The 27,905-nt window shown below is 34.2% G+C and overlaps 2 protein-coding genes across 3 annotated transcripts; both read left to right on the top strand.

Annotated features, from left to right (window-relative positions):
* The first annotated feature begins 216 nt into the window (after window positions 1-216).
* LOC132315751 (polyribonucleotide nucleotidyltransferase 2, mitochondrial) lies at window positions 217-16,844 on the top strand. Its single transcript, XM_059814145.1, has 16 exons — window positions 217-975; window positions 2,788-2,943; window positions 3,051-3,221; window positions 4,457-4,582; window positions 4,676-4,837; window positions 5,000-5,119; window positions 5,878-6,015; window positions 6,139-6,301; window positions 8,353-8,478; window positions 8,897-9,027; window positions 9,340-9,559; window positions 9,666-9,749; window positions 10,456-10,535; window positions 12,765-12,908; window positions 14,499-15,212; window positions 16,460-16,844. Exons 1-16 carry the CDS (start codon window positions 631-633, stop codon window positions 16,559-16,561), a joined length of 2,982 nt encoding a protein of 993 aa, XP_059670128.1. The 5' UTR covers window positions 217-630; the 3' UTR covers window positions 16,562-16,844.
* A 4,936-nt stretch (window positions 16,845-21,780) lies between these two features.
* LOC132315750 (cysteine-rich receptor-like protein kinase 42) lies at window positions 21,781-26,387 on the top strand. Of its 2 annotated transcripts, none has more exons than XM_059814144.1 (6): window positions 21,781-23,011; window positions 24,168-24,197; window positions 24,315-24,665; window positions 24,782-25,016; window positions 25,415-25,559; window positions 25,662-26,387. In XM_059814144.1, the coding sequence occupies exons 1-6, from the start codon at window positions 22,261-22,263 to the stop codon at window positions 26,013-26,015; spliced, it is 1,866 nt and encodes a 621-aa protein (XP_059670127.1). In that variant the 5' UTR covers window positions 21,781-22,260; the 3' UTR covers window positions 26,016-26,387. The 2 variants fall into 2 exon arrangements, with proteins under 2 accessions (XP_059670127.1, XP_059670126.1); XM_059814143.1 differs by having other exon boundaries at window positions 21,783-23,011; window positions 24,084-24,197.
* The last annotated feature ends 1,518 nt before the right edge of the window (window positions 26,388-27,905 follow it).

The raw sequence follows: 27,905 nt of genomic DNA, 5'->3' as shown, positions 1-27,905 counted from the left end.
GGTTAGGATTAGGGTTGGACTTGAATTTAACATTTTATATAATATGTTGGGCTCAAATTATATCTCAAATCCGCTCAAATCGTCCGAATTACAACCCTAAATTAAACACTTAAAATGATATGAACATTTACGGAACCGTAATTAAATCTCTTTTTATTACCAGCGGCAGGGCAAATGAGTCTGAGAGGCCTTTGGCCAAAATTCGAATCCCACCCCATCTTTCCCCCTTCCCTACTAACACAGAAACATTGACAGCTGGGAAAAAAAAAAAACCATATAAATGATGAAAATAATTTCATGATGAACATCATTTATTGCCAATAACTAGTTTTTACGCAAGTAATAATGGCAAAAAGAAAAAGAAAAAAGAAAAAAATGCTATCAAATCTTTGTGCTCACAATATAAACGAAAAATAAGAAGAAAGAAAAAATTTTATGGTGGGCCCGCCAGTGTAGATCCCATTCGGTTTGCGGTCTCCTACGCCGATAAAAACCCATTTCTAAACCCCAACATTCATATTTCACTCTCACTCGCCAGTCGCCACGTGCGCTTAAAACCTCTTAAACCCTAAAACCTTAACAGCTCCGTCTTCCTCCTCCCCTTTTTCTCTCTAGAACTCTCTCTTCGCCATGGCGTCCGTGGCGAGCAGAACCAACCCACTCCTCACATCCCTACCTTACATTCTCACATGGAGAGGATTAGGGTTTCGTACCATTTGCAGTGGTCGTCTCGGCTTCGCGCCGTCTCCATCTCCGTCTCCGGCGTCAGTCTCCGAACCAACCGTCCCCGGAACTAAGGTTCTCGAAACGTTCAAGGAAGAATTTGAAATCGGATCACGAAAAATTACGCTAGAGACAGGGAAGATCGCTCGGTTTGCCAATGGTTCGGTTATTTTGGCAATGGAAGAGACCAAACTCCTTTCTACTGTTGCTTCAGCTAAAGGCGATGCCGTTCGGGACTTCTTACCCCTCACTGTATGTGAAATGTGTCTACATATACTTTATACACATTTTATATATTAATATGAGTTTTTTTTTTTATGTGGTCAAAGCGGAAGTTTTTAGCATAGAATTTAAACCCCATGTCAAAATTGTAAGTGAGCACGCATATCAATTGGGTCGTGTTTGGATCAACCGACTCAGGTTGCAGTTTTCAATTGTTGCATGCTTCATTTTGCACATTTCTAAACCTCAATTCCTGAATTATACACCTTATGTGACCTTTTTCTTTATTTGTTTTGTTGTTTTATTGACTTCGAATAAACTTCAAGCATCTTTCCTAGCTAGTAGCATAATCCATCTGGTTTGGTGTCTTTACACACAATACAATACCTTTTGTAATTTAATATGTGAAATGATGTTAATTATGTTCCCTTGTTCAACTGAGGGCCTTTAGGCTTATTGTTGATATAGATTTTAAACATTCCAATTGATATAGATTGTTGGTATTTATGAAGATGTTGTGATTAGTTACGGTTTATAAACACATTTATCAGTCTATGTTCTTCCTGAAGTTACTCTACAAGGAAGTCATTTTTGGGATAGGTGAAATACTGTTGGTGTTTGTTAGTGGATTTTGTGTGGTTGGAGACAGAACTAATGCTTGATTTTCGTCACATTTCTTGCATCATAAAAGAGCGATGAGGTTATCCTATTGCTCAAATCTAGGCAAAGTTTCAAACTTCTGTTTTTGGGTTGAATGGAGTCAATCTGGAAATGAGATAATTTTTATAGACATTAAAAATCATGAATGATGAGTTTGTAAAATTGTAGAGATTAGTAGAGGGATCAAACCAAGAAGCATCTTGGTTGGACTCTTAATCCCGGTGAGCACATATACTTCATGTTGTCATTGTTATTGAAGATCAAACTCTGTTTTCATCGAGTAAAGATGAGTTATATTTTGAATCACATGATTGCAAGTCAAGTTCTTTTTTAGCTGTAATGTTTCTTTTTTCTCGTAAATAGCGAAACATTTTCATACACTTGTCTTTTCATCATTTAGGGGTAGGTTACAAGTTGCAACAAAGAAATAAAAATTGCAGCGTGTTGCTTTTAATGACCTAGAAGTCAATTGTTTAATCAAAGAACATTTATCAGTCTTGGCATATCGTTGCAAGAGAGTTATTTTGGTGGATTTCGATAAAAAAAAAAACCTCAACAAAGTTATTGACATCAAGCTATATTGTGTGTTGGTATGATAAAATGAGTTTTTTTTAACAAGTGCCAATTTCAAATCGATGAAAAGTTAAATTTTTATTTTTAAGATTTCTCACTGTTTTACATGTTCCTTTTTGTTTTTGTTGTTGAGGTTAGTAGTGAGGTAGTATATTTCAATCTTACTATATCTTTTCTGATATCCCTTTTGTTTCTCGGTCATACTAAGGCTTTTCTGCCACAGAAGCTGATGACCCACAGAAGAAGAAATGCAACACAGACAGTGAAAACTTATAGAAAGTCGAAATGACAAAAAAAAAAAAAAAAAAAAAAAGTTGGAAAAATTAAAATGAAAAACTTAGCATCTAGTCCTGTCCATTGGTAGTGGGATTCTTCTGGAAATGTCGATACATGGTATATTATAGGTCCACTTTTAGCACTGCCTCCTGATTTACAGTACAGATATTTCATGTTTTAACTTGTTTTTTAATGCTTTTTATTGAACATCAATGCCATAGATGTTTCACAGTGCTTCTTATTTGTTTTGGGTTTGGGGAAACTGGTGGGAGGAAGTTTTTTCTTGGTTCATTTTTCATCATGAAGATCTCAATGGCATTTGCTTCTTATAAGGTTGATTATCAAGAGAAACAATTTGCCCAAGGTGTGATTCCAGGCACATTCATGCGGAGGGAGGGCCCTCCAAAAGAACGTGAACTTTTATGTGGTCGTCTCATAGATCGACCTATACGACCACTTTTTCCTGCTGGATTTTATCACGAGGTCCAGGTAAGATCGAACTGTTCTGGTTTGTTAACGATTTTTTATTTATTTTATATTATATTATTTTTACATCCCTACTCTTACCCTCTAAATCATCATGACCTGCGTTATAGGTAACGGCAAGTGTTCTTTCTTCTGATGGGATACAAGATCCGGATGTAATGGCAGCTAATGCAACATCTGCTGCTCTTATGTTATCAGATATTCCTTGGAATGGTCCGATTGGAATGATACGTATAGGGAGAATTTGTGGGCGGTTTGTTGTTAATCCAAGCATGGATGAGGTACTACTCTACACTAGTTTTTATTTCTTAGTTATTGACCATTTTGTTTAGTTCAGGGCAGTAGCTGCAGTTTTGACCTTCGCAAGCTACTTGCCTGAATGTCAATTGCTTCATTTCTAAATTGTCTTTGGTTGGTTCAACTTAGTTCCATGGTAGACAAGTAATAACTTTGTTACTTATAATTGTTTTTTTTTTTTTCCAAAGAGATCATATTATATTTACTATTATGGAGAAAATATATATAGAAATTCGATTTAAAAGTAACAAAATTCTTATTTATTTTATGTTTTTACTAAAAAATTCTCCGATCAGAAACATAGGACAAGTTATCAATCTAACTAGCTTTCAAGTCAAAAAAAAGAAAAAGAAAAAAGAATACTTTAGATTTTTTATTTCTTTCTCATTTCCCCCCTAGAGTTAGTAGACAATAGTGCACAGGCGCGCACAACACATATATAAATACATTTGAAATTTATGTTTTGTCTTATCATCTTTTGTATAAAAAGTTGATGATAGTTGTAATTGAAAACTCTAATACTAAATCATTCTTTTTAACTAAAAAATTCAACGTCTCCCACAATTAGTAGTTATTAGTACTGAAAGTACACAATTCATATTGCATCTGAAGCACCCCAACCTTCTTGTATATATATATAAATTCCTACAGTGACACTGTGCTAACATTGTCATGTTCACTGAAAGGCCATCTTTTACTACTGGTAAGAGTGATACTTATAAATGAGACAATTAATCAAGTCACCCCCTAAAAAAGAAAAAAACTGCGCACAAGTTTTTTTTTTTTTTTTTTTTAAATTTAATTTTTAATGTTTTTTTGTTGGCACTTTCTTATGGATCTGCTTATGATCTGATTTTATTTGAATTCTGTAACACTTATATAGCATTTTCCAACCCTAGTCCCCTTCATTGTTACCCAAAATCCAAATAGGAATTCCTATTCTTTTGTTAATATGAGATCGGTTCTGTTTTTTCAATGATTGATCGATATAGTATCACTTGTAAAAGGATAGTTCCCTATTTTGTTTTTGTTATAAAATGCACATAACTATTTTCCATTATCAAGCAGTCTGATACAATGTAGTGTTTTCATAAGTGAACTTGACACTGCTCCCAAGTCTTGCAATATGCTGAAAGCATTTACAGATATGCTTTCTCATAGTTATTATTTTCTTTTTCATATTCTAACTTGTCCTGCAAACTTATTGGATGCCACACAGCTTAGCTTAAGTGATCTCAATTTGGTATATGCCTGCACAAGGGATAAAACTTTGATGATAGATGTGCAAGCCCGTGAGATTTCTGAAAGAGATCTGGAAGCTGCCTTAAGGATGGCTCATCCTGAGGTGAGTCATTTGCCTCATTACAACTTTTTAGGCATTCATTTTTTTTTTTTTTAATGATTGAATTCTATAAAAAATTGTAAGTTTGATTATCAGGCAGTTAAATATCTTGAGCCTCAAATTAGACTGGCGGCCAAAGCTGGTAAACACAAGAAGGAATATAAATTGTCTATGGTGTCAGAGAGTACATTGGAAAAAATCAGGAACTTGGCTGAAGCACCTATTAAAGATGTTTTTACAGATCCTGCGTATGGCAAGGTGTGCATGATCTTGTTTGAGCAACAAAAGCAAAATAAATTTTATGGATATTATTTGTTTCTGTGGCTCTTGACCTGTTTCTTCCAAGACAAGAAAGGGATTGTGATGCTTGTATTTAGTATATTCTTTTGAAGTAATGGTTGTCGTGCTATTCTCATTCAGTTCGAACGTGGAGAAGCCTTGGATAAAATTACACAAGATGTAAAAACAGCACTTGAGGAAGAATGTGATGAAGAAGGCTTAAAAGTTGTATCAAAGACAGTTGACACAGTAAGGAAAGAGGTATGCATAGAGGTCCCCTGTCTCAGTCTGTTGCACAAGTTATATCCACTAAAGTTCTTCCACTACATTCCTGCTTGCACAGCTAACTATGATATATGTTTGAACTTCCTTTTCTTTTGACACATATTTACATAAACACACATCGTAACTATGAATTGTCATTGAGTTATGCGACTGTCTATGTTCTGATATGATATATAAGTTGCTCATGGAGTTGGTGATTCCTCTTTTAGAAAATATATTACTTAGTCTTCTTAAGACTGCTAGGTATCTGTCTCTTGAACAATATAAAAATGTGTGATATGTCATATTCTTGGATCATAAAACCAAATGATTGGCATTTGGAATGTTGTTTATGAGAAACTAGATTGTCTTTTAGGAACTACTTTCTTTGTCACATATGGAGAATGTCCCTCTTTCCATCTTTAGATGTCCATTTGAAAAATGAATTTACTTATCTATAGCATTCCTAATTTACCCTTTTTTCCCTTTTTGGAAAAGTTAGCACCCAAATCACTATACAAAAAGTAAATTTAGAAGGACAATTTTGACAATTTAATCTTCCTGAACCAATGTGAATCCCGTTCATGCCTTTTTATCCCAATGTTGGGATCCCCAACAGGAACATTTAGATTGGGAAGGAGGATGTATTGATGTAGGCTTCTTAGATATTTGTAATTAATTTATGTTTATCTTTGTTTTGGTTTTCATATATCTCAATGAAGACTAGTGTCTCAAAGGTTTTATGAAAATATCAGGTTGTTCGCAAAAGGATCATTGATGAAGGACTAAGAGTTGATGGGAGACGTCTTGATGAAGTAAGGCCTTTGTATTGTGAAGCTGGTTATTTACCTGCATTACATGGATCATCACTTTTTTCGCGTGGGGATACTCAGGTCAGTACTTAAAATTTTCTGCCTTGTGTTGTTTGACTAAGATGACCTTAATAAAGAAATTATAATATGCCACAACTATACATTTAGTTCTACTACTGGAAGCATATGTTTGATGTTCTATAGGTTCTCTGTACTGTGACCCTTGGAGCACCTGGAGATGCTCAACGTTTGCAATCCCTGGTTGGTCCCCCATCCAAGCGCTTCATGCTTCACTATAGCTTTCCACCATTTTGTATTAATGAAGTTGGTAAACGAGTTGGCCTGAATAGACGTGAAGTTGGGCATGGTAAGCCGATTGACTTTTTCAATGTTATTTTGCTATACCAAAAATAAATTAAGAACTTAAAACTAATAACTTGAATTTAACATGTCAAGTTCACTTTGTTACCCTGTTCTGATGAATCTGCTGCTTGAGATTTACAACTCTTCATGTTTGCTTTTCCTAAAACTTTTGCCATACCGAGTACTATTCTCATATTCTGCACACCAGGGAAAAAATATGTGAAATGTGCAAAACATAGCTTGTATATGCTACATGTGGATACTTCTAAAACCTGCAACTATGATCATAAACATTCATGCCATTGAGTAAGTTTGTGTGGAAATTCTGTCTCACTGTCCAACTGGTGGGTTTGAACTGATTCTACGGAACTGGAACATATTTTTTTTCATCGGGAGGAGTTCAAAGATGTTATAGATCATGTCAAATTGTTTGTAAAGATTTCTTGAAGACTGAATAGGCACTCTGAATTTCAATGGAGACAAGTTGGCACTGGAAACATGCAGTTTGGAAAATAAGAAATAAAATTTTAACAATTTATATTGAAGCCCATCATCGTCATGAGACTGCTTGGACATTTCTGCTATAAAGTAAGTTATGCATTTGCAAATGCCAGATACTTTAAACACCTGTGGGGTCTGATAAGAGCTGTAACGCTGAAAAGATGTGACAGCAAGTATTGCTCCTCTGTTAATGCAGGGAGTTATTCCTCCCATGTGATGAGGATGTAAAGGGAAATTACAATGCCAGAGGGGAGTTTTCGGAATATTGATTTAACACAACTAAGGCCCAGTGCGTGATGCCATTTAGCTTCCTACCTTTTGAGGGACTTTTAAAACTCAAAATTTTTAGGAATACAAGTTACCCAGTATTTCCACATAGTATCATGAAAGCGCAACAAGAAAATTATGATAATTTAAATATTTGTAACAAGAACGTCCAAGACATGAACAATTAAGTATTGGTTAAAAGTATAGAAAAATATACTGAATAATAACTAACAATGAAAAATGATCAGCTTGAATACTTTTTAATCAAAAGTAGGTTGAAGTATGAAAAATGTGAAAGATTCGCCGGCAATTGAAAAAGAAATTGATAAAACCCTATAGGACAAACTTATACAATTTTTACTGTTAAAATTAGTACTTAAAAATTTGTTTGTGGTACTGCAATCAAATTCCAACTATTCGTTTGCACAAATAAATCTTGAATAATGTGATTCAGGAGATTTCGGTTCAGAAGCATTTTGATTCAGCTATTGTATGTGTCCAGCATTTAAGTGGAGTTTGTAAAACATTTTTCTTAAAAGCCCATGGATGGACGCATCTAAATCCTTCGTATAGATTTATTGAGCTCCTCAAATTTGAAGATATTTAGCGAGAAGAACTAGGTTTCCTTAATACTTCTACTTAATCAGGTAGTATAGAAATTTTGAATAATGTGTATTTGTTGTCCCTGGAAACACATTTTAACACCAGACTCTGAAAAGAAAAGTCATCTGAAAGTTAAAGAGGTTGCAATTTCCATGGCAAAACACTTAGCATCATCCTTTGTTTCTCAATGATTGCGTGGGTGGCTTGATCCAGTGTCCAATCTACACAAATCCTTGCCAGGATATGTAGCTTTAATGTTGTTATGCACAACCCTGGAGTCTGGAAAACGTTTAAGTAGAAATTGGCTTTTGCACAAAGATCTCTGTTTTCAATGCGGTTTTGCAGGGTGGGTTTGGGCTCAGCTCTGTTCTAGATGTTGATATTATCAGCCCGCAACCATTCTTCATGATGTTTGATTTTTATTTGATCATGTGAAAAGTATTGGAATGCCTTTTCAAATTTTCTTCTGAAATTGATGATTAACATGTGTGCCAATTTTATCTCCTTATGAATTGGTAATTATGTTTCTCATGCAATGATGATTCCTGTACAATTTCAATGGGAGCCACTGAACTGTTTTATCTAATAAATGGCTAGACATCTTCATAAAAAATATATGCTTTATTTAGTATCCTAAAAAAATCTAAATACATTATTGTGTGCTTGGGTTCTCATTGTATGTAGGGACACTTGCTGAGAAAGCTCTGCTTGCTGTCTTACCTCCTGAAGATGATTTTCCATATACAGTTCGTATCAATTCTGAAGTCATGGCCTCTGATGGTTCAACATCAATGGCAACTGTCTGTGGAGGTACTCTTTTCTAACTTACTGCAACAGCTTCCATCTGGAATTCCACTGTGCCCGTTCTTATGAAATGAATTTCTCCACTTTGGAAGTTCATCCTTTGTTTTTTTTTTTTTGCTCGGTTTGTATTTTGTTAGCGTTGGATTTTATACCTTCTCATTTTTGCTGGTGGTTGAAATTGTTTTTATTGGGTGAAAATGTGAATTGATAACTTTCTGTAGTTCAGTGGTTGGTGTTGAGATCACTTAGATGACTGGGATGCATATCATGAATTTATTAATTTAAATGGATCTTTATAGCTTCTTTTCAACCAAAGCTTTTCAATACTAAATTTGAATTATTTTCCATATTTGACACTAGTTATGTACAAGTATTGTTCCACTCCGAGACATGATATGCTTCCTTTGCATTTTATTTATTGCAGGCAGTATGGCTTTGCTGGACGCCGGCATTCCATTAAGAGAACATGTGGCAGGTCTGTCAGTGGGCCTAGTTAGTGAAGTTGATCCATCTACCGGTGAAATCAAAGATTACCGTATACTGACTGACATCCTGGTGAGGCTCTCTCTCAGTTACTATGCCTTACCTTTTTCTTGATCTGAACATTTCTTTAAAAATGAGCTGATACAAGCACTTCTTTTCTTTCCTTGTATCAGTTTTATATCGTTTTCTTCTTTAATTTAGTGTCTTCAGACCTTTTATTTTCATTTATTTTGACCTGTCAAGCCTTTTTTTTTTTTTTTTGGGGGGGGGGGGGGGGGGCATTCAACCGGTATCAAGTTCTTGTAATCTTTTACCTGCAGCATCTAAAGTTCTTACCAGTTTTTTCCTCCCTCCCACACCTTTTTTCTGTGTGTCCGTCTCTAGGGCTTGGAAGATCATCTGGGGGACATGGACTTCAAAATTTCAGGAACACGAAATGGAATAACGGCAATTCAATTGGATATAAAGCCTGCTGGAATACCTTTAGATATTATTTGTGAGTCTTTAGAACCAGCTTTTAGAGGTCGGCTTCAAATCCTTGACCACATGGAGCGAGAGATAAATGCACCCCGAACTCAGGATGACAGGAATTCTCGAAAATTGGGTAGGATGTACAACTCTCATTGGACTCTGTTTCGTATATGACTTATTTCCTTGTATCTGACTGTGATGATTGTACTTTTGCTTAACATTTATGATCCTTATTGCAGTTACCTTGAAGTTCAGCAATGACGCTCTTCGCCGCTTCAGTGGCCCTTTAGGTGTATCGAAAAGAAAAATTGAAGAAGAAACAGGTATCATTTAAGCTCGAGGATGCTTCCATATATTTCAGTTCAATCTTTAGGGTCCCTCTTATGATGTTTAGCATTTGTTATGGTTAATGGATTACAATTTACCTATTACTTCTTTTACCTCGTTGTTATTGTTATTTATTATTAATAATTTATGGCCCTTCAGGCATCTTGATATGGTTAATGTGGTCTTATGATGTAATTCTAAACTTTTTCTTGTAAAAGTGGTTGTATATGGATTTCAGAGGTTGTCTGTTGGCATGTGCTTTCACTCAAATGACTACTTTGAATGTTCATAAAATTCCTTTAAATGATGATTCCTGCCGCAGCAAACTCTTGTATACTGAAATTTGTTCCTTTTTATATTACTTGCAAGTTGACTACTTTTTCATCAATTGTATGACAATAAAGATAAAAGGTACTTTCTTGACTGTTTAATCAATGATTTGTAATTTAGATTCATCTTTGAATGTAAATTATTCTGTAAGATCGGCTTGGCAGCCATGAAAACTGCTGTACACTTCTCTGTTTCATGTTCCATCTACAAGTTCTCAACCACACTCAAACTTGCTTGGATTATTATAATGTCTGGATGTTGTTTAGTGGAAACTTCTTCTTGTTCTTCTTTTGAATTCTTACATATGGTCAAGACTTTTGATGCATTTATCGTTAGTTCTATAATAAGGCATATATACTTGTAAAATTTCAGGTGCGCGGATTTCTTTGAGCGATGGAACACTTAATATTGTTGCTAAGAATCAATCTGTAATGGACAAAGTACTAGAAAAGGTACTTCGTGTACTCTGTTGACTTACTGTCTTTTGCCTTCAATTGGAACATGGTGGTTTCACTGGAGTAATATTTTATTGTTTACTATATATCTACTTTTCAACAATTCAAGGATCTTCAGAAACTGTAAACTCTAAACTTGACATGATCCGTTTTAAAATATTAAACAAAAGAAGAAAAAGAAATGGATTGCATTTCAGAAGTTTCCATCATGTTATAGTGTCACGAGCCTATTATGTGGGGGAATACTAATTAATTTGATTAAAGATGCTCTGAGGTTATAAGATTTATAAATGCCTAGATTTGAACTTTATACACTCAAAAATCAAAGCAAGTTGTGCAGTTTTACTTACTACTATTTTTTGAAGCATTGTTGACATTATCTCTTGATATGAACAATATGTCATTATGAAAAAAGAAGAAGAGAGATTTACTATAATTTTTGTTCCTTCCATTAAAGAAATATAGTGTCATAATTTATGTTGTTCATAGGTTTCATTAGGTATCGTCTTTCGAGAAACGGTTGTATTTTGGTTACGTTAGAGGCTTTAGTTATTAAAGTTCCATCCTCTCTATCGGCTTAACATGGTATTTGAACAGGTAAGATCCTGAGTTCAGACCTCATCGTCACCCAGATCATTAAAATTAAAACACGTGTTGGACCAAAAGAAGGCCACTCGTGAGGAGCATGTTAGAGGATTTAAATATTAAAGTTGCACCGTCTCTAACAGCTTAAGCTTTTAGGGTAGATGGTATTCACGTAAATATTTCACTTTCTCAACTAACTTTTACTGTTTGTTTTTGAGTGTGGGGAAAGATTGTTATTTTAGATTAGGAGTGTTGCAATTTTCAGTATTGGGTACATAAAAGTTTATTGATGGTTTGAGCATCAATGCTTAAAGCAATAACCCCTTCTGAAAATTGCTTCTTCTTTGGAAAATAAACTAGTATTTATGTATTGAATGTGTGCATTTCGAACTTGATAGGCGTTGTTCATTTGGTTGATTACCGATTTTGAGTTACCTCAAACTTCGAGTTGATGTACTTTGGTTTTTACGATTTACTCAGGAAGTTATCTCTTAGTATTTAAACGTGGTAGAAATTAGTCAAAAGTAGGTTGCCAGTCATGCTCTCATAAGAACACTTAATCTAATTGCATGGTCTTTGACTAGTGGAACTAATTCGTAATAACAATTTGTTTCTGTTTGAAAGGGATTGGAGACGAAGCGATTGCTAATAGAGCAAACAGTCACTTCAGAGGAATGAGCAGTTATTCTAGCATATTTTGACGTGTGGTTTTAAGTGTACTTGATATGGAATTTGTTATCTGTCTTGTACCCTATGCATTGGGTCATATGTTGATGCTAATTGCTTTCTGCCTACTTTCTGGTCCAACTCCAGAGCTTTTCTGTTTCTTAAATTTTTCCTTTTATTTTCCCATCCATGCCCCTTGTTTTGGGTCATTTTATCTATGAGGCAATGTCTTCTTCCCCAGAAAATGAAAATTCTAGTTGGATTTTGAAACCGCAGAACGAGTTCCTTGACATATAGTCGATAGCTTCTTCTCCAACATAAGATCATATAGTTACTGAATGTTTTATAACTGATTTGAGTTTGTTCTGAAAAGATTCTTGCTTTAATGTTTGAAAAACTTACTGCTGTTGGAACTTGGGAAGTTGATGCTTCCTTAGTTTAACATATGTTACATGGACTCGGTTACGAGTGTCGGGTACGGGTACGTATCCATGCATTGGATGTGTCAAATCTCCAAACAGAAGGATACAAGGACATTGCTAAATATTCATTTCATTTAATTATTTTGTTTTAATTTCTAGAATAAAGTAATGTTTTTATGTAACAAAGTGTTCAATATAGTCATTTAACTCATTTTAAAGTAATAATATAATGAAATTGAATGATTGGATATGCTTTTTAAGTAAATGTCTTAACCAAGAGTGTCGGACACATATTCCATACCCATGTCCGAGCAATATTTGTCCGACACGGGTACTTCACTACTTTTGAGGAGTCCATATAACATAGAGTTTAACTACTAGCCTGGAATTGTAGACAATGGCTTTTGATGCCTTCGAGACCTGCCCTTGTGCATTATCATTTATCTACTATGCCAATTATTTCTATCTCATAATGTTTAGCCATCCTTATGGACATCCTTAATCTCTAATATTTATAAACTTGAAGTACTTGTGATTTTGATGTGGCCCTCAGGTTGACTTTATAATCGGTCGTGAGATTGAAATTGGAGGAATTTATAAAGGCATTGTAACATCTGTTAAAGAATATGGCGCGTTTGTGGAGTTCAATGGTGGCCAACAAGGACTCCTGCACATTTCTGAGTTGTCGCATGAACCGGTATGTGAATAAATGAGGTGATAACTTAGGTCAATCTTGATTATTTTCCCATTTTTAAATTGAGAACTTCTGTTCTGTTTGTTTGATTTGATTGGCTTCAGTTTTATCTTGTGCATATGAGATCCAACATGTAGTACCTTGTGGCTCTTATTATTCTAACACTATGCTGATATTTAGAGACTAGTTTTTGACTTTGTGTTATTAACTGAAGATTATTCGAAACTTGTATCTTTTATTAATCTTAAACAGTTAAATGTTCAACATGTTAATTGGAATTATTATGGTGAATGAAGTACTAATGTGATGTCTGTCATATTATCTGGTCGACCAAACCAGCTAGTTAGTTGTTTAAATTTTTTACTAATAAGGTTTAATTATTTTTTCACATACTTGGAACACTATTAGTACATGATTTTGTGTTTTCCACTTACTGTTTTCAAAATACTGAAAGTCATCTTGCATAGAAACTGGAAGTCATCTTGCATAGAAGGATAATATTCCTAATCCTTCGTACAACAGAGAAGTAACAGACAAGATATAGAACTTACTACATAAACTCAGTTGAGTTGTCATCCATCAACCTCCGTTTTTGTCAGTATTTGACCATCCTTCTTTCTTCCCTTTTTGAAGTAGACAGTTTTTTGGAAAATGTTTCGACATTTGGTGATTGTTTTTTAAATGAATATATGGCACTATAAATTAGTGGAAGAAATGGTCCCGAGATGGTAAAATCGTGAACAGGATGGTCTAGTCAATTTAAATAGTTGAGACATTGCTTCAATGAATTAAATTAGGTCCTAATATGTTGTCTAACTCATGAAAGAATTCTTGTCTAGGCAGTTCATACCATCCATACATATGATCTAAGATGTAAATTCTTGCATGTTTATTATCTTATTGAGGTACATTTGTCTAGGTTTTCAAAATCTTTGTTTTTCTTTAATTTCTTTTTGTTAGTTTTGGACTGCTGTTAAGTGTTTTTTTTTTTTTTTTCCTTTCTCTTTGTATTTTACTTTTGTGTGAATGATTCTTCTCCGTTCTACACTGTCCTTCCCTCCCACATCCGCACCTGCTGGCTCCCACTTTTGTTCCATTGCTTCGTTCTGTAGGGTCAGGCAGAAGATGCTAAAGCAATGGCACATTGGCTCATTTGGTCACTACCTCAAATGGGCCCTCTCCCTACGCTTAGCCCCCAATTCATTCAGTGTCTTGCCTTGGCAGTTCTAAGCCATCAGTGGTGTTACCATCACAGTGCAGGTTTAGCATGGCTCCCCTCCTCCCCAGCATTTTTTTGCCGAACTCTCGACCTTCCTATGGAAGGTGAGGAAGTACCACTAGGCATACAGCCCTTGTTTTATTTTTCTTTTTATTGTTTAATTGACCTATTCATTTAGTTTTATAGGCCACAATGTCCGGTGATTGTGATTTTTTTTGTTGCAATTGAATATTGAAAATAAATATTTTTGTAGGGAACATTGATTTTGGATTATTTTCTTCTGTTGTAGGGATTGCTCATGGATCATTTTGTCGAGGAACTTACATCTTATGTATGATATTTTTTTTAATACCTTGTTCCCTGTTTCTCATCAGGTTTCCCGAGTTTCAGATGTGGTATCTGTTGGCCAGCAACTTTCCTTAATGTGCATAGGGCAGGATGTTCGTGGTAACATTAAGTTATCTCTTAAAGCAACTTTACCTCATCGAGAATCTCAAACAAATAATTTGGTTGAAGGATCCGTTGCACATATTAAACAAGTGCCTGAAGTTTGGGCATCGGTTGGGGATGAACCCAATCAACAAGAAAAACATGACTTTACCGTGGAGAATATGCCAGTGAGCAAATATGGAAGTAGTGGAGTAGATTCCTCTTCTTCATCATCAACAGCAATTCTAATTCGAAGTGCTGCTGAGTGTGACGAAGAGGAAAAATCTGCTGGTTTGAATCAGAGTTCTAAGAGTAGTCCCAAATCAAAGTCAAAAATATTGCCATCTCCAAATGTTTCTAGTTCTGGTCTGTTCTCAACCACAAAAGCCAAAAGGTCAAAAACAGTTTTACCAAAGGAAAGGGAAAAAGAATCCAATTCAAGCTTTGTAAGCGGAGATGAAGATGATGATAAGTGCGGTTCTGTGTCCACTCCACATTCTCAAAACAAAAGAAATGGTAGGAAAGCTACTGTGGGGACTGCTGTTTCTGAGGAAAATCTGAAGATTGGAATGAAGGTAACTGCTAAGGTTCATCAAATTCGTGCTCGTGGATTAGTCCTTGACTTGGGTGGTGGAATTCGTGGGATGTATCGGTTTGAGGTATGCTCCACCTTCTTATTTATGCTTTCTTGGCAGTCATTTTTGTTTTTTACCATAATAGCATGAGAATTATGTTGGTTTCTCTAATGAATTTGACGCCCCATTCATAATCTGGTTTGGTATTGTGTAACATGAAACAACATTGATTAATTTTCAAGAATCCATAAGGAAAACATAATATGGTTACTCATTACAAACAATTTTCAGGTATACAAAATAGAAGTTTTGTCTTTCGTGATGTACCATGAAGTGCATGTGTACTGTAAGATTAGGACGACTATCAACAATGTGATTATTGATTTTCCTATACTGTTTATTGATTACATTAGGTTATAACAATTTGAACATAATATTGTGGACTCCATCCTTTGTGTGTAACAATTTGGATTGTTTAAAATTGTGTAATTTTTTTTAACAATCTGGATTGACAGATTTAACTTCTACACAGATCACCTAAACAATACTATTATCAACTTCAATGGACACCTATTGTTAAATTTCTTTGTCTTCCCTTTTATAGTAAGTATATCTTGCTGTCACTGCTTACTCTAGATTAATTAGGAAGTTTATCTTGCTGTCACTGCTTACTCTAGATTAATGAAGTTTTGGAGTGTTTTTGTAGATTGCTAAATATGGTAGGAGTGTTTAGAAGTGTTTTAGAATTCAAAAAAGTACGACTACATAAATCTTGGAAAAATATTTTCCATTCTCTATATATATGTGACACCACTACTTTATACGAAATAAAACAGTTACAGCTAATGCCAACCAAAGTAAATCACCATTAACTAGATTGTCGGGTTGGGGTATAGTAATGTGCTATGCTTAGAAGGAAAATTCCAGACGCTAAAACAAATCCAGTCCAAATGGCGATTAAATCATTTCTAGTAACAAATTATGGCTTGAACCTAGCAAACTATTTCAAACTAATTTTTTACCGTTCTCATGGCCTTGACCTGAACACCAGATTGCATCCAAATGGGGTGGGTCTGATTAATAACTCAAGGGAACATAATGGCTTGAACCTTATAGCAAACTATTTCAATGAGTAGCAAAATAAAATATGGTCCTTCATGAATCAAAATATGCCATGACGTAGTGTACTGTAAGATTTAATGATAAAACTTGATATTTTCTTTCCCTTTTCATATATATGGCTTGATGATTCCATAACTTTTTGAAGCTCAAGTCTCCAAAGTTATTTTGGTGAATTGATGCTATTTTAAATGACTTATTCTTCTTTACAGACTAGTGGCAGGAAGGACTTTGAGGTAGGTGATGAGCTGCATGTCGAGTGTTCAAGTTTTACTAACAAGGCAATTCCGGTAGTGATTTTGACGGAAGATTAGTGTTTCAGGCTCCCTTTTACGCAAAGTTACATGCTCGCTAAAGGCAAGAACTTCATGTACCATTAACGGAGAGATATTGTACTGGCAAAATTTTTACGGACTAGTCTGGCATTTGTTGAAGCATAATCCGTGTAATCAATCATCGAGATGGCTGCTTTGTAGTAATGGTTTGTTCTTTCTTTTAGAAAGCATACTGAACTTTCCGGGCAACGTATTCTTCCAAAAATTTTACTAGCTAGGTTTCAGTGCCATTCAACTTTATTGTAAATTTTATTGTTTTTCCCTTCTTGATGAATTTAACTTTAGTCATAACTCATAAGGAATTTTGAAATGCAAATGTCTTGAGCAAACATAATCTTTTATGGTGAAGACAATACAGCTAGGTGGTCTGACTTTTTGTCATGAAGAGCTGAAACAATTTCTTCTCTTCTATATTTCTTGTATTCTTTAATGAATATGGATGTTATGTACATAGCTTTAATTTCTTTTTTTTGGATCCTTGGTCCAAACATGTATAGTGACATCCTCTAGACTTGTAAAATGGAATTTTATTAATGCAAAACCTGCTTGATTTAAATCGGAAAATTGTCCCATATTAATCCATCAATCCGATTACTGTTGACTTTGTTGAAGTGTTTTTGAAACTTAGTCAACTTTAAGAACTTGTACCAAAAAAATTTTGAGAAGCAAATTTCCTTGAGGCTGGCTGGAGTCGTAGGCGAGTTAGGCAGTTGGTGAAGGCTCATAATTTTTTATTTTTTTATGTATTATAATTTTTTATTTTTTATTTAAGTTAATTATTAAACATTAACAAATAGAGAAATATTTAAGTTAATTATAGGATTTTTATTGTTTATCAATTTTTTTATTTTATTTTATTTTATTTTTATTTCAGGCACCCCATATTTTTTCCTTCTATATTTTAAGCTACCTAAATTTTTTATTTTCTTATATTATTAAACCTCAATCAATAGAGAAATTTAATAGTAGGCCCAAAATATTTTTATATTTCTATTATTTTTTTTTGTCACTATCATCTTTATTACATGAGCTTATACATACATATATATATACACACACATTATTTCTTATTATCATTATACCAACCATAAATATTATCAGGTGGGATTTGTGAAACTTTCTTTATTTTTTTAAAAAACCTATTATCTTTTATTTTTTATTTTTTTCTACTCTACATATTTTTTCTCCTCTCATTATAATATTTTTTATTTATTATTTTCATGTTCTCCACTCTTACAATTTACAATCTCACTCTATCACAACTTTGAATGAATTTTTATTCTATTAAAGAATTTTTTAGAATAACTTTTATTCTATTAAAGAATTTTTTTCTGTGTATGTATTGATAATCACTAGCTATATATGTCAGTCGAATTATCTGCTCTTCTTTTTCTTCTCTCTCTAAGCTTTTCCTTCTCTAAGTTTCGCTCTCCACAGAATTCTCTGTTTTTCTTCCTTCTTTATCTAACCTTTCTCTCTCTAAATTTCTCTCTTTACATTTTGCTCCCTTCACTCTGCAAGGATGGTGTGAAGAATCTGCTGGAACTGTACATCACCATAGGTACCTGCTTTGGACTCGTCTCTCTATATGTATACACACAGACTTGTATGCGATTTATATGGGATTGGTGATTTATGGTGGTTCAAGGAAGAGTAAAATGTTTTTTAGAAAAGGCTGGAAGGTAACAAAACAAAATAGTGCAAGATGTGGAAACGTGATTAAAAGGAATATAAGCAAAAGTTTGACTTTTATCATTATTACAACTTGCACATTAATAAAAGGAAGACACTAGAGGGTTGGAGGCGAATCGCGCATGGGGCAACAGATGCTATAAATATATGGCTGATCAAAGAATGGATTAATAGCAACATACAACATACCACTTAGAAGAGTTTGTGGAGTGCTCAATGTGAGAAATTAGTAGGTGAGAATAAATTCAATTTTTCGAAAAAAACCTGCTAATGGAGGAAGACCTCCTAAGAATCTTTCATGTATAATTTTACATAATCTCCAATATTTACATAATCTCACATGTTTATATCACCCGTTGTAATCTCCTGTTTTATTTTTTAAAAATAAAAAATGAAGTACACCGGTTCTTTGTTCATTTTTTATTTTAAAAAAAAAATACTAAGTTGGGTTCATATCCTATTCATATCGAATTTAATATATTTGAGTTTAATATTCTTAATGCAAAAGTTGCTTGATTTAAATCGAAAAATGGTGCAATTTTATGAATATTAATCAATAATCTATCTACTGTCGACTTTGTTGAAGTGTTTTTGAAACTTGGTCAACTTTAAGAACTTGTACCAAAAAAAATTTTGAGAAGCAAATTTCCTTAGGTGCTTTTTGTTTTTTTTTTTTTTTTTTTTTTTTTTTTCAAAAATTATAGCAATTTTCATTAAGTAAAGAATTTTACAAGAGTTGGACTTGGCCCATAAGAGAAAGCAGCCCAAGACTGCGATACAAGTTCAAACTAGAACATACCTAAAGCAAGATAACCACCACTAACTGGAACATCAATACATTCCGGTGAAAACAAAGGAGGGCTAAGCCTTAATTGACTTTGAAGAACAGTGATGTTTTAAAAACTTCATCTGCTTTTTGTCAGATCCAAGCAGTAGGTCAAAAAGCTTTAACCAGACATGCCACTAATTAGGTGATATGTTATTCTCTATTAATGGCGTGGGGTTACAGATAATCGACAAAAAATGATTCCATCGACTCCGGAAGCCTCTAAAATGTCGTATAGTGGGCATCACGTGGTTTGATGTTACACTTTGAAAAGAATAATTTCGGTGGCTCAGTAATTTCTTTATCAATTGGGCCCTCCACTTTCTGGTTGACCTTTGAATGTACATACTCAAAATTCAAAAAAAATGGCTAGAAAAAATAAAAATGATGTTGGTGTATTTCACTAATTCAGTTGAATCACTATATATATATATATATATTTCAAAAATTATATTCATTGCAAAAGTCTTGACTTCTAACAAAATATGTATAAATCCCTTCATCCCCCTTCATACGATGAAGTTGACAAATGCTCTCGTGAGTATTTGGATTCTAACTCATATAATAAATAAAAACGCTCTCAACTAATATTTGTTTGCTCTTTTTATTTTCTTAAACATTATTTTGCATCACATCACTATTCCTCATTCGTACACTTGTTGGCTTTTTAATACATATTCTTTCATACATTATATACATATGCTCTTTTAAGGCTGAGCTAGTGCATTAACTTTGCAATTTAGCTTCATCAATATGTGAATATATATATATATATATATATATATATTTAATTTAATCACATAATATATTTAAAATTGTTGTGATTGAAGGTTTTGAGAGGGAAGAAGTGGGTATTGACGTAATTTTTTTATTTATTGTTTTTACTTTTTACAAATTGATTAGCTCATGCGCATTCAAACTTTTTATATATACTTATATATTATATTATATATGTGAAAATTCACATATATAATATATACAACTACAATATGGTGACAATTTCAAGACATGTGACAATAGAATTTTCGGAAAATGATAAAGTGAAATAATGATCTTATTTACCTTTCCGAACTTCACATATATAATATATACAACTACAATATGGTGACAATTTCAAGACATGTGAAAATAGAATTTTTGGTAAATGTTAAAGTGAAATAATGATCTTATTTACCTTTCCGAACTCATTAATCATTTATATTAATCAAAACCATTTTGGTACTTTAATTTTCTAATAATATATGAATTGAATAAATAATGTTCAAGGCTTTTGAAATGATTACTATTTGAACTTTGCAAGTCACACAAATCCCAAAATATGAAAGAAGTTAAACCGGTCTTTATACGGTGAGAATAGGGGTGGTACTTTTCTTTTTCCACATTGACCTTAGGTTACTAGTTAGGAAATTAAGAGTCAAAATTATATAATAAAAAAAAAGGAAAGAAAATAAAGAGAAAAAGAAAAAGAAAGAGTGTGGGCCAATTTTTCTTGGGCCTTGACTAAGAAGTTTTACCAGCCCCAACGTGAAGAATAGACTGAGATGAACTTGTTAGGTACAATAGCCTCTCCTCTATCAAAGTATTGGAAAGACTATCTGGTCCCAAAGATCAACGGTGATGTGCCATAGTGAACGCCACGTGTCTTGATCAGACTCTATAGTAAGAATAGTGTGATTTGATTTAGGAATTATTTTTATTTTATGTTACGCACTTTACACGCTTAAGAATCACAGACGTGTAAGAGTTACCTTTGGAGGCGCATACTAGCAAAGAGAAAGAAGCTTCTATGGATGTTGCGCACCAAGTGGGGGGTCTTCTCTTTTTCCTGACATTATCACATTCATGTATCAAAGATTTTGTCATTAGGAAATAGTGAGATTCTTGTTTGACTTTGTTATCAAAAGAATAATTTTCACAAAAGTGAATAGAAACAATTTTAGATAAATGAAATGTTTTCTAAATTGGATTTTTTTTTTCCCAATTAATGAAATGCTTTTAAAATTGGATTTTTTAAACTTATAATATTATAAGTTTACAAATTATTTTATTTTGATTAGACTAGTACTTGATCACAGTACACACATTTTATACCTTGTTCACCACAGAATTCAAATGGCTCACTTTTTCTTCAAAAAATGAGAGGTTATTAATGGCCCATTGATAAAAAAAAAAAAAAAAAAAAAACATAATATTACAATATTCTTAATTATGAAAAATGCATTTTCATGTGACAATAAACTACTCTCATGACTCATTTATGGGGCCAATCCCGCAATCCATGCCCAAGAAAATAAGAAGACTCTAACCTTGGGTATTTGAACTCATACGAGATTTCCTTATCGGTGGCTGCTTTTTATTTCTATTTTTTTTTTTCAAAAAAGAATATGATTTATCACGAGGATGAGGGAGGTTTACAGAACATCAATAGATCTATAAGAATTATTGCTTTTTTATTATATTAATATCTGATTAATAAGAGAGTGATTGTTTTTGATAATTATAAACACTCATACCTCGTTTGTTTGGACGTAAAATATTTTTTTAAATATTAAAATTTAATAAAAATAATTTATCTATAAATTTTTGACAAGTTATTTTAACTCTATTTAAATTTTGATATAAATCTTTGCCAAATACCGATAAAGTGAATATAAAAAATATTTTACTAAAAAAAAAAAAAATTAAAAAAAATATTTTAAGGTCCACCAACCTTGAAAGAAAATGGATTTTTCATATAAAATTAATTTGGCTAGTGCTTCTCATACTCCTTTTTTTTTATTGTATTTGAATCTTCTCCAATAGTTGGAAGAGAGAGAGGTTTCTCAGCATTTATGAGGTAAACATAGGAAATCACAGATGGAGTTTCCAAAAACAATACGAAATCCAATAACCCAACTCGCCCCTGAATTAGTCATCTGTACTTCACTCAGAATCAAATTCAAACTGCACATAGTACGTCCTCAAAATTTCTAGAGTACCCAAAAATCCAAGAGCGACAGCAAGTCAACAGCTGAGTCTAATTCATTTCATCATATGCCTCTGAACATACTATTCATTCATTCCAACCTCTCTCCTCTTTTCTTCTCTTCTTCTTTGCATCTGACATATAAAACCCCAATAGAAACAGAATGAAAACACAGAGATAAGAAAAAAAGTTTCAATGACACCCAAATTGAATTACGTGCTTTTTTCAACCTCAACCATCTTCTTCTTCTTCGTCTTCATCAATCTTCTCTCTCTCACAGTTTCCGATCCTCGAATCTCCGAGGCCGGCCTCTTCTGTGGCCGTTCTAGGTCACCCAATGTGAAAACCATCATCCCAACCTTTACCCAGGCAATGGAAACTCTCTCACAACTTGTGACAACTCATCAATGGGGTCACAACCATGTCAACTCAACAGCACCTGTATATGTCCTGTTCCAATGCCACCAAGACCTTTCTCACACTGACTGCCTCCTCTGCTACGCCGAGAGTCGAACCAGACTCCCCAGCTGCCTCCCAGCCACCTCTGGTCGCATATATCTTGATGGGTGCTTCCTCAGATACGACAATCATAGCTTCTACAATGAAAGCATCGACCCTTCTACCGATTCAGTGAATTGTAGCAGTTCAGCAATAGGCAGTACGGATTTTGGGAGGAATGTTGGGCTGCTGATTGATAATTTGACTCAAACTGCTGTGTCGAATAGAGGGTTCGCGGTCATGGAGGCGAAGGGAGTGTATGGTTTGGCGCAGTGTTGGAAGAGTGTGAGCAGTGATGGGTGCAGAGATTGTTTGGCCAAGGCTGCTAAGGAGGTGACAAACTGTGTGCCGGGTAGGGAAGGGAGGGGGTTAAATGCTGGCTGTTTTTTGAGGTATTCCACTGACAAGTTCTATAGCAATGGAGCTGAGGAAGTAAATAAACATTCTGGTGAGTCTTCTTTTGAAGTTTTGATCATACAAGAATATGTTGAGTGAGCTGGGGTTAATCTTAGGGTCACTGATTTCTTGTTTTGCATATGTTTATGCTATGATTTATTTATATATATTTTTGTTGTTGTGTGTGTGCGTGTTTTATGTTTTTTCCCCCTTGTAATTCTGAGGTTCATCCCTCTCTTTCTTGTATTTATCTGTGAATGCATGTGTGTGTGTTTATACATATGTATAGATTTTCAGGATTCATGGGAGTCTTATTAGTTATCCTCTCTCTGCTGATTTGAGTTATATATATGTATACACATATTTATATGTATTTTGAGTCTTCTTGTGTCTGTTAAATCTATTAATTGTTTGATTACAATGAGCAATACTTTACAGTTTATGCTATGATTGAGGTTTTTTTTGTGCGCGTGCGCGCGCCTGCGTGTGTTATACTTTGTAATTCTGTGGTTCATCCCTCTCTTTCTTGTATTTATATGTGAATGCATGTGTGTGTATACATATGTAGATTTTCAGGATTTATGGGAGTCTGATTAGTTATCCCCTCTCTGCTGATTTGAGTTATATAGGTGTATATGCATATTTGTATGTATTTTTGAGTCTTGTTATGTTTGTTAAATCTATTACTTGTTTGATTACAATGAGCAATACTTTACAGTTTTTGCAAGATGTTTAGGTGTCATTACTATATGCAATTTGTCAGATTATTCTTTTTTGTGAAATAACTTAAATTTCTATAGTAGATGTATATGCATATGTTGAGTCTTTTTGTGTTTGTCAAACCTATTAATTGTTTGATTACAATGAGCTATCTTCTTTTTTTCTATTTGTTAATTGTCTCTTTATCTACTGTCTTTTTTCAAATGCTAAAGACTGAAAGTGTTCTTATTACTTTACAGTTTTTGCAAGATGCTTAGGTTTCATTACTATATACAATTTGTTAGATTATTATTCCCTTGTTTTTTTTTTTTTTTGTAGTGAATATATTTTCTATTGGAAGTACTTGATCTGAAGTCAACATATCCACAGCATATTTCTTATTTCTGCTGTCATATATTTTTCAGGTGTCTCTGTAAAGAGGATTGTCTTAGCTGTTACATTGGCAGGGACGGCCTTCTTAATGCTTTTATTCTTTGCTGCTTATGCAGGCTATGCAAGAATGTCGAAGATGAAACAAGGTACCATTCAGTTTCACTAACATTAGAACATAATTTGAAGTGTATCAATTTAGTTACCTAAATAATTTTTATGTGTTAGTGTTCTAATTCCGTAATGTTTCACTTGCAAACACATAGAACGCAGTAATCTAGGCCAGGTTTCACTTTCGTATAACAAGTCCGGCTTGAATTTCAAATATGAAACACTTGAGAAGGCAACGGATTATTTTGATCCATCAAGAAAGCTAGGCCAGGGAGGAGCTGGTTCTGTATTCAAAGGGACACTTCCTAATGGAGAAAACGTCGCTGTTAAGAGATTGTTTTTCAGTACAAGGCAGTGGGTTGATGAGTTCTTCAATGAGGTAAATTTGATCAGTGGAATTGAACACAAGAACCTTGTGAAGCTTTTAGGTTGCAGCATTGAAGGCCCTGAGAGTCTCCTGGTTTATGAATATGTCCCCAACAAGAGCCTTGATCAATTCCTTTTCGGTAACTGCAATTCTAAATTCACAACAATTTTTTTGATTTCTTTATTTCAACACTGCTAAAACTAAACGACGAAACAGTAATTCGATAATAGTACTAGATCATTTTCTCTTATGCAGATAAGAACAAGATTCAAATTCTCAATTGGAGCCAGAGGTATGATATCATTGTAGGAATAGCAGAAGGGCTTTCATACCTTCATGGAGGTGCCCGAATAAGAATTATCCATAGGGACATTAAAAGCAGCAATGTTCTTCTCGATGAGAATCTGGCTCCAAAGATTGCTGACTTTGGACTTGCTCGTTGTTTTGCTGCTGACAAGTCACATCTTAGCACTGGAATTGCAGGGACATTGTAAGAGAGATTTCTATTCAGTCTTCTGTCCATTTTATCGTCTATGATCTTGTTTCGAAAAGAAAAGAAAAAACATCACCACCTCAACTGTTTTATACAGTTTTAGTATTGATAGGACAACAATAAGACATATTCTAAGGCTTTTGGTCAGAACTAGCTTATATGCACAATGGAATGAATAAATGCGCAGTATCATCTTATAAACAAAAAAACACTTATTAGGGGAAGAGGTGGTCTTAGTTTGGACCTGTGGTGGTGATTGTGTTACGATTGAGTAGGAAAAAAATGCAGGAATGATTCTCATTTTCCCACTAGGCAAGCATTTGTTTGAGGGCGTGTCTTCATCTGTGGTGGCTCTTATCATTTCAGTTTATAATGCAAGGTTTTTGGTGGTGCAGAGGGTATATGGCTCCTGAATATCTTGTTCGTGGACAACTTACGGAGAAAGCTGATGTCTATAGTTTTGGCGTGTTGGTTCTTGAGATTGTATGTGGTAGGAAGAACAATGCCTTTGTAGATGACTCAAGTTCTCTTCTACAAACAGTAAGATTAAAGTCCCCCCTCACACACTAAGCTATTCATTTTAGATTATGCATTCTGTTGTTTGACAATGTGGAATTTTATTTTTTTTCATTTTGGCCTCAGGTTTGGAAGCTCTACAAGACAAACAGATTGGCTGATTCAGTTGATGCTGGCCTGGAAAATGATTTTCCAGCAAAAGAGGCAGCCAATGTGCTTCAAATCGGACTACTATGCACGCAAGCTTCAGTTTCTCTTAGACCATCTATGGCTAAAGTAGTTCAGATGCTAACTAATAAGGATTGTGAACTTCCTCTGCCTAATCAACCTCCTTTTTTGAACGCTAGCTTGATTCAGCCTACCGGATCTTACAGCGTAAACAGTTTGGTATCGAACGTATTGGCAAAATTTGAAGTGTCTGAGGCCACCACCGAGTCCTCCAGCATGCATAGTTCATTTGATCCATCAAGAAGTCAATAAAATTGGATCCAATCCCCAAGTCTGAAACAGCCAATGCAAGCTTGACAATATTGATTTTGCAGGCTTGGAAGTTAGAATTTCATGGGCAGAAAAGAGCAATTTGTTTGATAATTTTCTTGAAGAATGAAATTTTGCACCAGTTATGAGTTTGTATAGAGGGATAGGAATCTCACAGCCTCATATAGATGATAAAAGCAGACAAATACTGCAGATGGTACAAGTAGCTTTGATTAGGACTATCAATTGAGGCCAGTTTATTTCTTTTATTCTAAATTTGATTCTTATAATAAAATAAATGTTTCAAGACCAAACGAAAAATATATATATATAAAATGGCAATAAATGGAAGGCAAGTATAGCCTTATTATTCTTTGTCAATTATTTACTAGATGGTTATAACATCTGTGGAAGTGGTGTGGATAAATGATGGTAATAAAAAATTTTCGTCCCTTATATTTCATATTAAATTTAATAATATCATATATTAAAAAATAAAAATTGTGTAGAAATTGTACTTACATGTAATAGTACAACAATATATTGGACCATTGATGCATGTTGAAGGTTGTGGATGGATGTGTAGCACAGGGCTAATATAGAGGGTGATCATGTTTGAGCTTTCCTTTTAAAGCGCATATTAGTGAAAATTGGTACCTAATTCTCTTCAAATGCATTAAATTCACCAAAAAGATTGAGAAAACAAAAGAAAAGAAAAAGAGAGCTTTGAAAGGGAAGTTGAAGTGCCATCTGTTTCCAGAACTTTCTAGAACTTCTTAGTCCATGAGTTGACTGCCAATTTTAGAAGGGAAGGAGGGTCAATTGTAGTTAATCTTATTTTTGTACGAGTAAATTTTTTGTACTCTAGACTAATAACACGGTAACTCCAATGATCCAATTGTTGAATCAATTGGGACCTGTAATAATTCCCAGCAGAAAAAAAAGAAATATTTCCCAAAATATTGCTTGAGATCTATAAATCACAATGAAACAATTATACCTGATAAAAATTAAAAATTAAAAATATTATAAATGGACAAGTTTTAGATTTTTCTATCAAATGGCAAAAGATAAAATTATTGTACATTTCTATATCTTTAAAAATTGTGTAAGTCTTTGTTGGGCTGAATACAATCGATTGAAATAAGAAAAATGATCGGTAAGATCATGGGGCTAATTATATTTATTCAAAGTTTGGATTGACTTGATCTTTGATCTGATTATTTAATGCGTTTGAAGTGTTAATTTATAGATTTTGGGTTGTGGTTTTTTGATATAATTGTGCTAATTATTATTTATATTTTTATCAATTATTTAGTTTGAATTTTAACTCTATTTTATAGTTTATTATCACAGTTATGATATATAAACCATGGGTTTGTTATGAAGGCTTAAACAAGACCTTCTGTGAGCTTCTTGGGTTGGACTAACTATTTTCAACCTGGTTCGTTGGCCCGTTAGCAGATGGGCCCTCCAAATCAAAGAAGGGAGACGGGGGTTTCGGACAGAAAGACGGCGGCGATGAATTTCATTGGTTGGAAGGGAATGGGGATGGCAAAGAGAAGGCTGGTAGAGATGTTCTAGAGAGCGGCGAAGATGAGGGTGGTGATGAGATCGAGGTTGGAGCGAGGGTTAGGGCCAGGACTATGGGGATGGATGTAGGTGCCGAGATAGCCGACAGAGCCGCCAAGTTTGGATCGTATGGTGGTTTTGGGGCGGAGGGTGGGGAGACAGTTGCGCCACCACTGGTGGTGGAGGAGGGGGGCGGTGGAAGAGTTTGATAATTCTTCTGCATGGAGAACTGTGGGTAAAAAGATCAGATTAGCCAAAAGACCGACCGTTTGTAACGGGTTGAACCAATAGATTTTTTAAAATATTATACTAGATTGGGAC

The sequence above is a fragment of the Cornus florida genome, unplaced genomic scaffold (assembly GCF_030987335.1).
Source record: "Cornus florida cultivar Cherokee Brave unplaced genomic scaffold, ASM3098733v1 CherokeeBrave_3.0.0_Hap2_Chr07, whole genome shotgun sequence".
NCBI lineage: Eukaryota > Viridiplantae > Streptophyta > Magnoliopsida > Cornales > Cornaceae > Cornus > Cornus florida.
This window is presented reverse-complemented; position numbering and strand designations above follow the sequence as displayed.

What these genes read in the sequence shown, in the direction of transcription:
- LOC132315751 (XM_059814145.1), top strand. Translation starts at nt 631, where the DNA reads ATGGCGTCCGTGGCGAGCAGAACCAACCCACTCCTCACATCCCTACCT. An exon ending in TGGACAAAGTACTAGAAAAG is followed by an intron (nt 10,536 to 12,764) that starts GTACTTCGTGTA and finishes TGTGGCCCTCAG; the next exon opens with GTTGACTTTATAATCGGTCG. An exon ending in GTGGGATGTATCGGTTTGAG is followed by an intron (nt 15,213 to 16,459) that starts GTATGCTCCACC and finishes TCTTCTTTACAG; the next exon opens with ACTAGTGGCAGGAAGGACTT.
- LOC132315750 (XM_059814143.1), top strand. Translation starts at nt 22,261, where the DNA reads ATGACACCCAAATTGAATTACGTGCTTTTTTCAACCTCAACCATCTTC. An exon ending in AATGTCGAAGATGAAACAAG is followed by an intron (nt 24,198 to 24,314) that starts GTACCATTCAGT and finishes GCAAACACATAG; the next exon opens with AACGCAGTAATCTAGGCCAG. An exon ending in ACTGGAATTGCAGGGACATT is followed by an intron (nt 25,017 to 25,414) that starts GTAAGAGAGATT and finishes TTGGTGGTGCAG; the next exon opens with AGGGTATATGGCTCCTGAAT.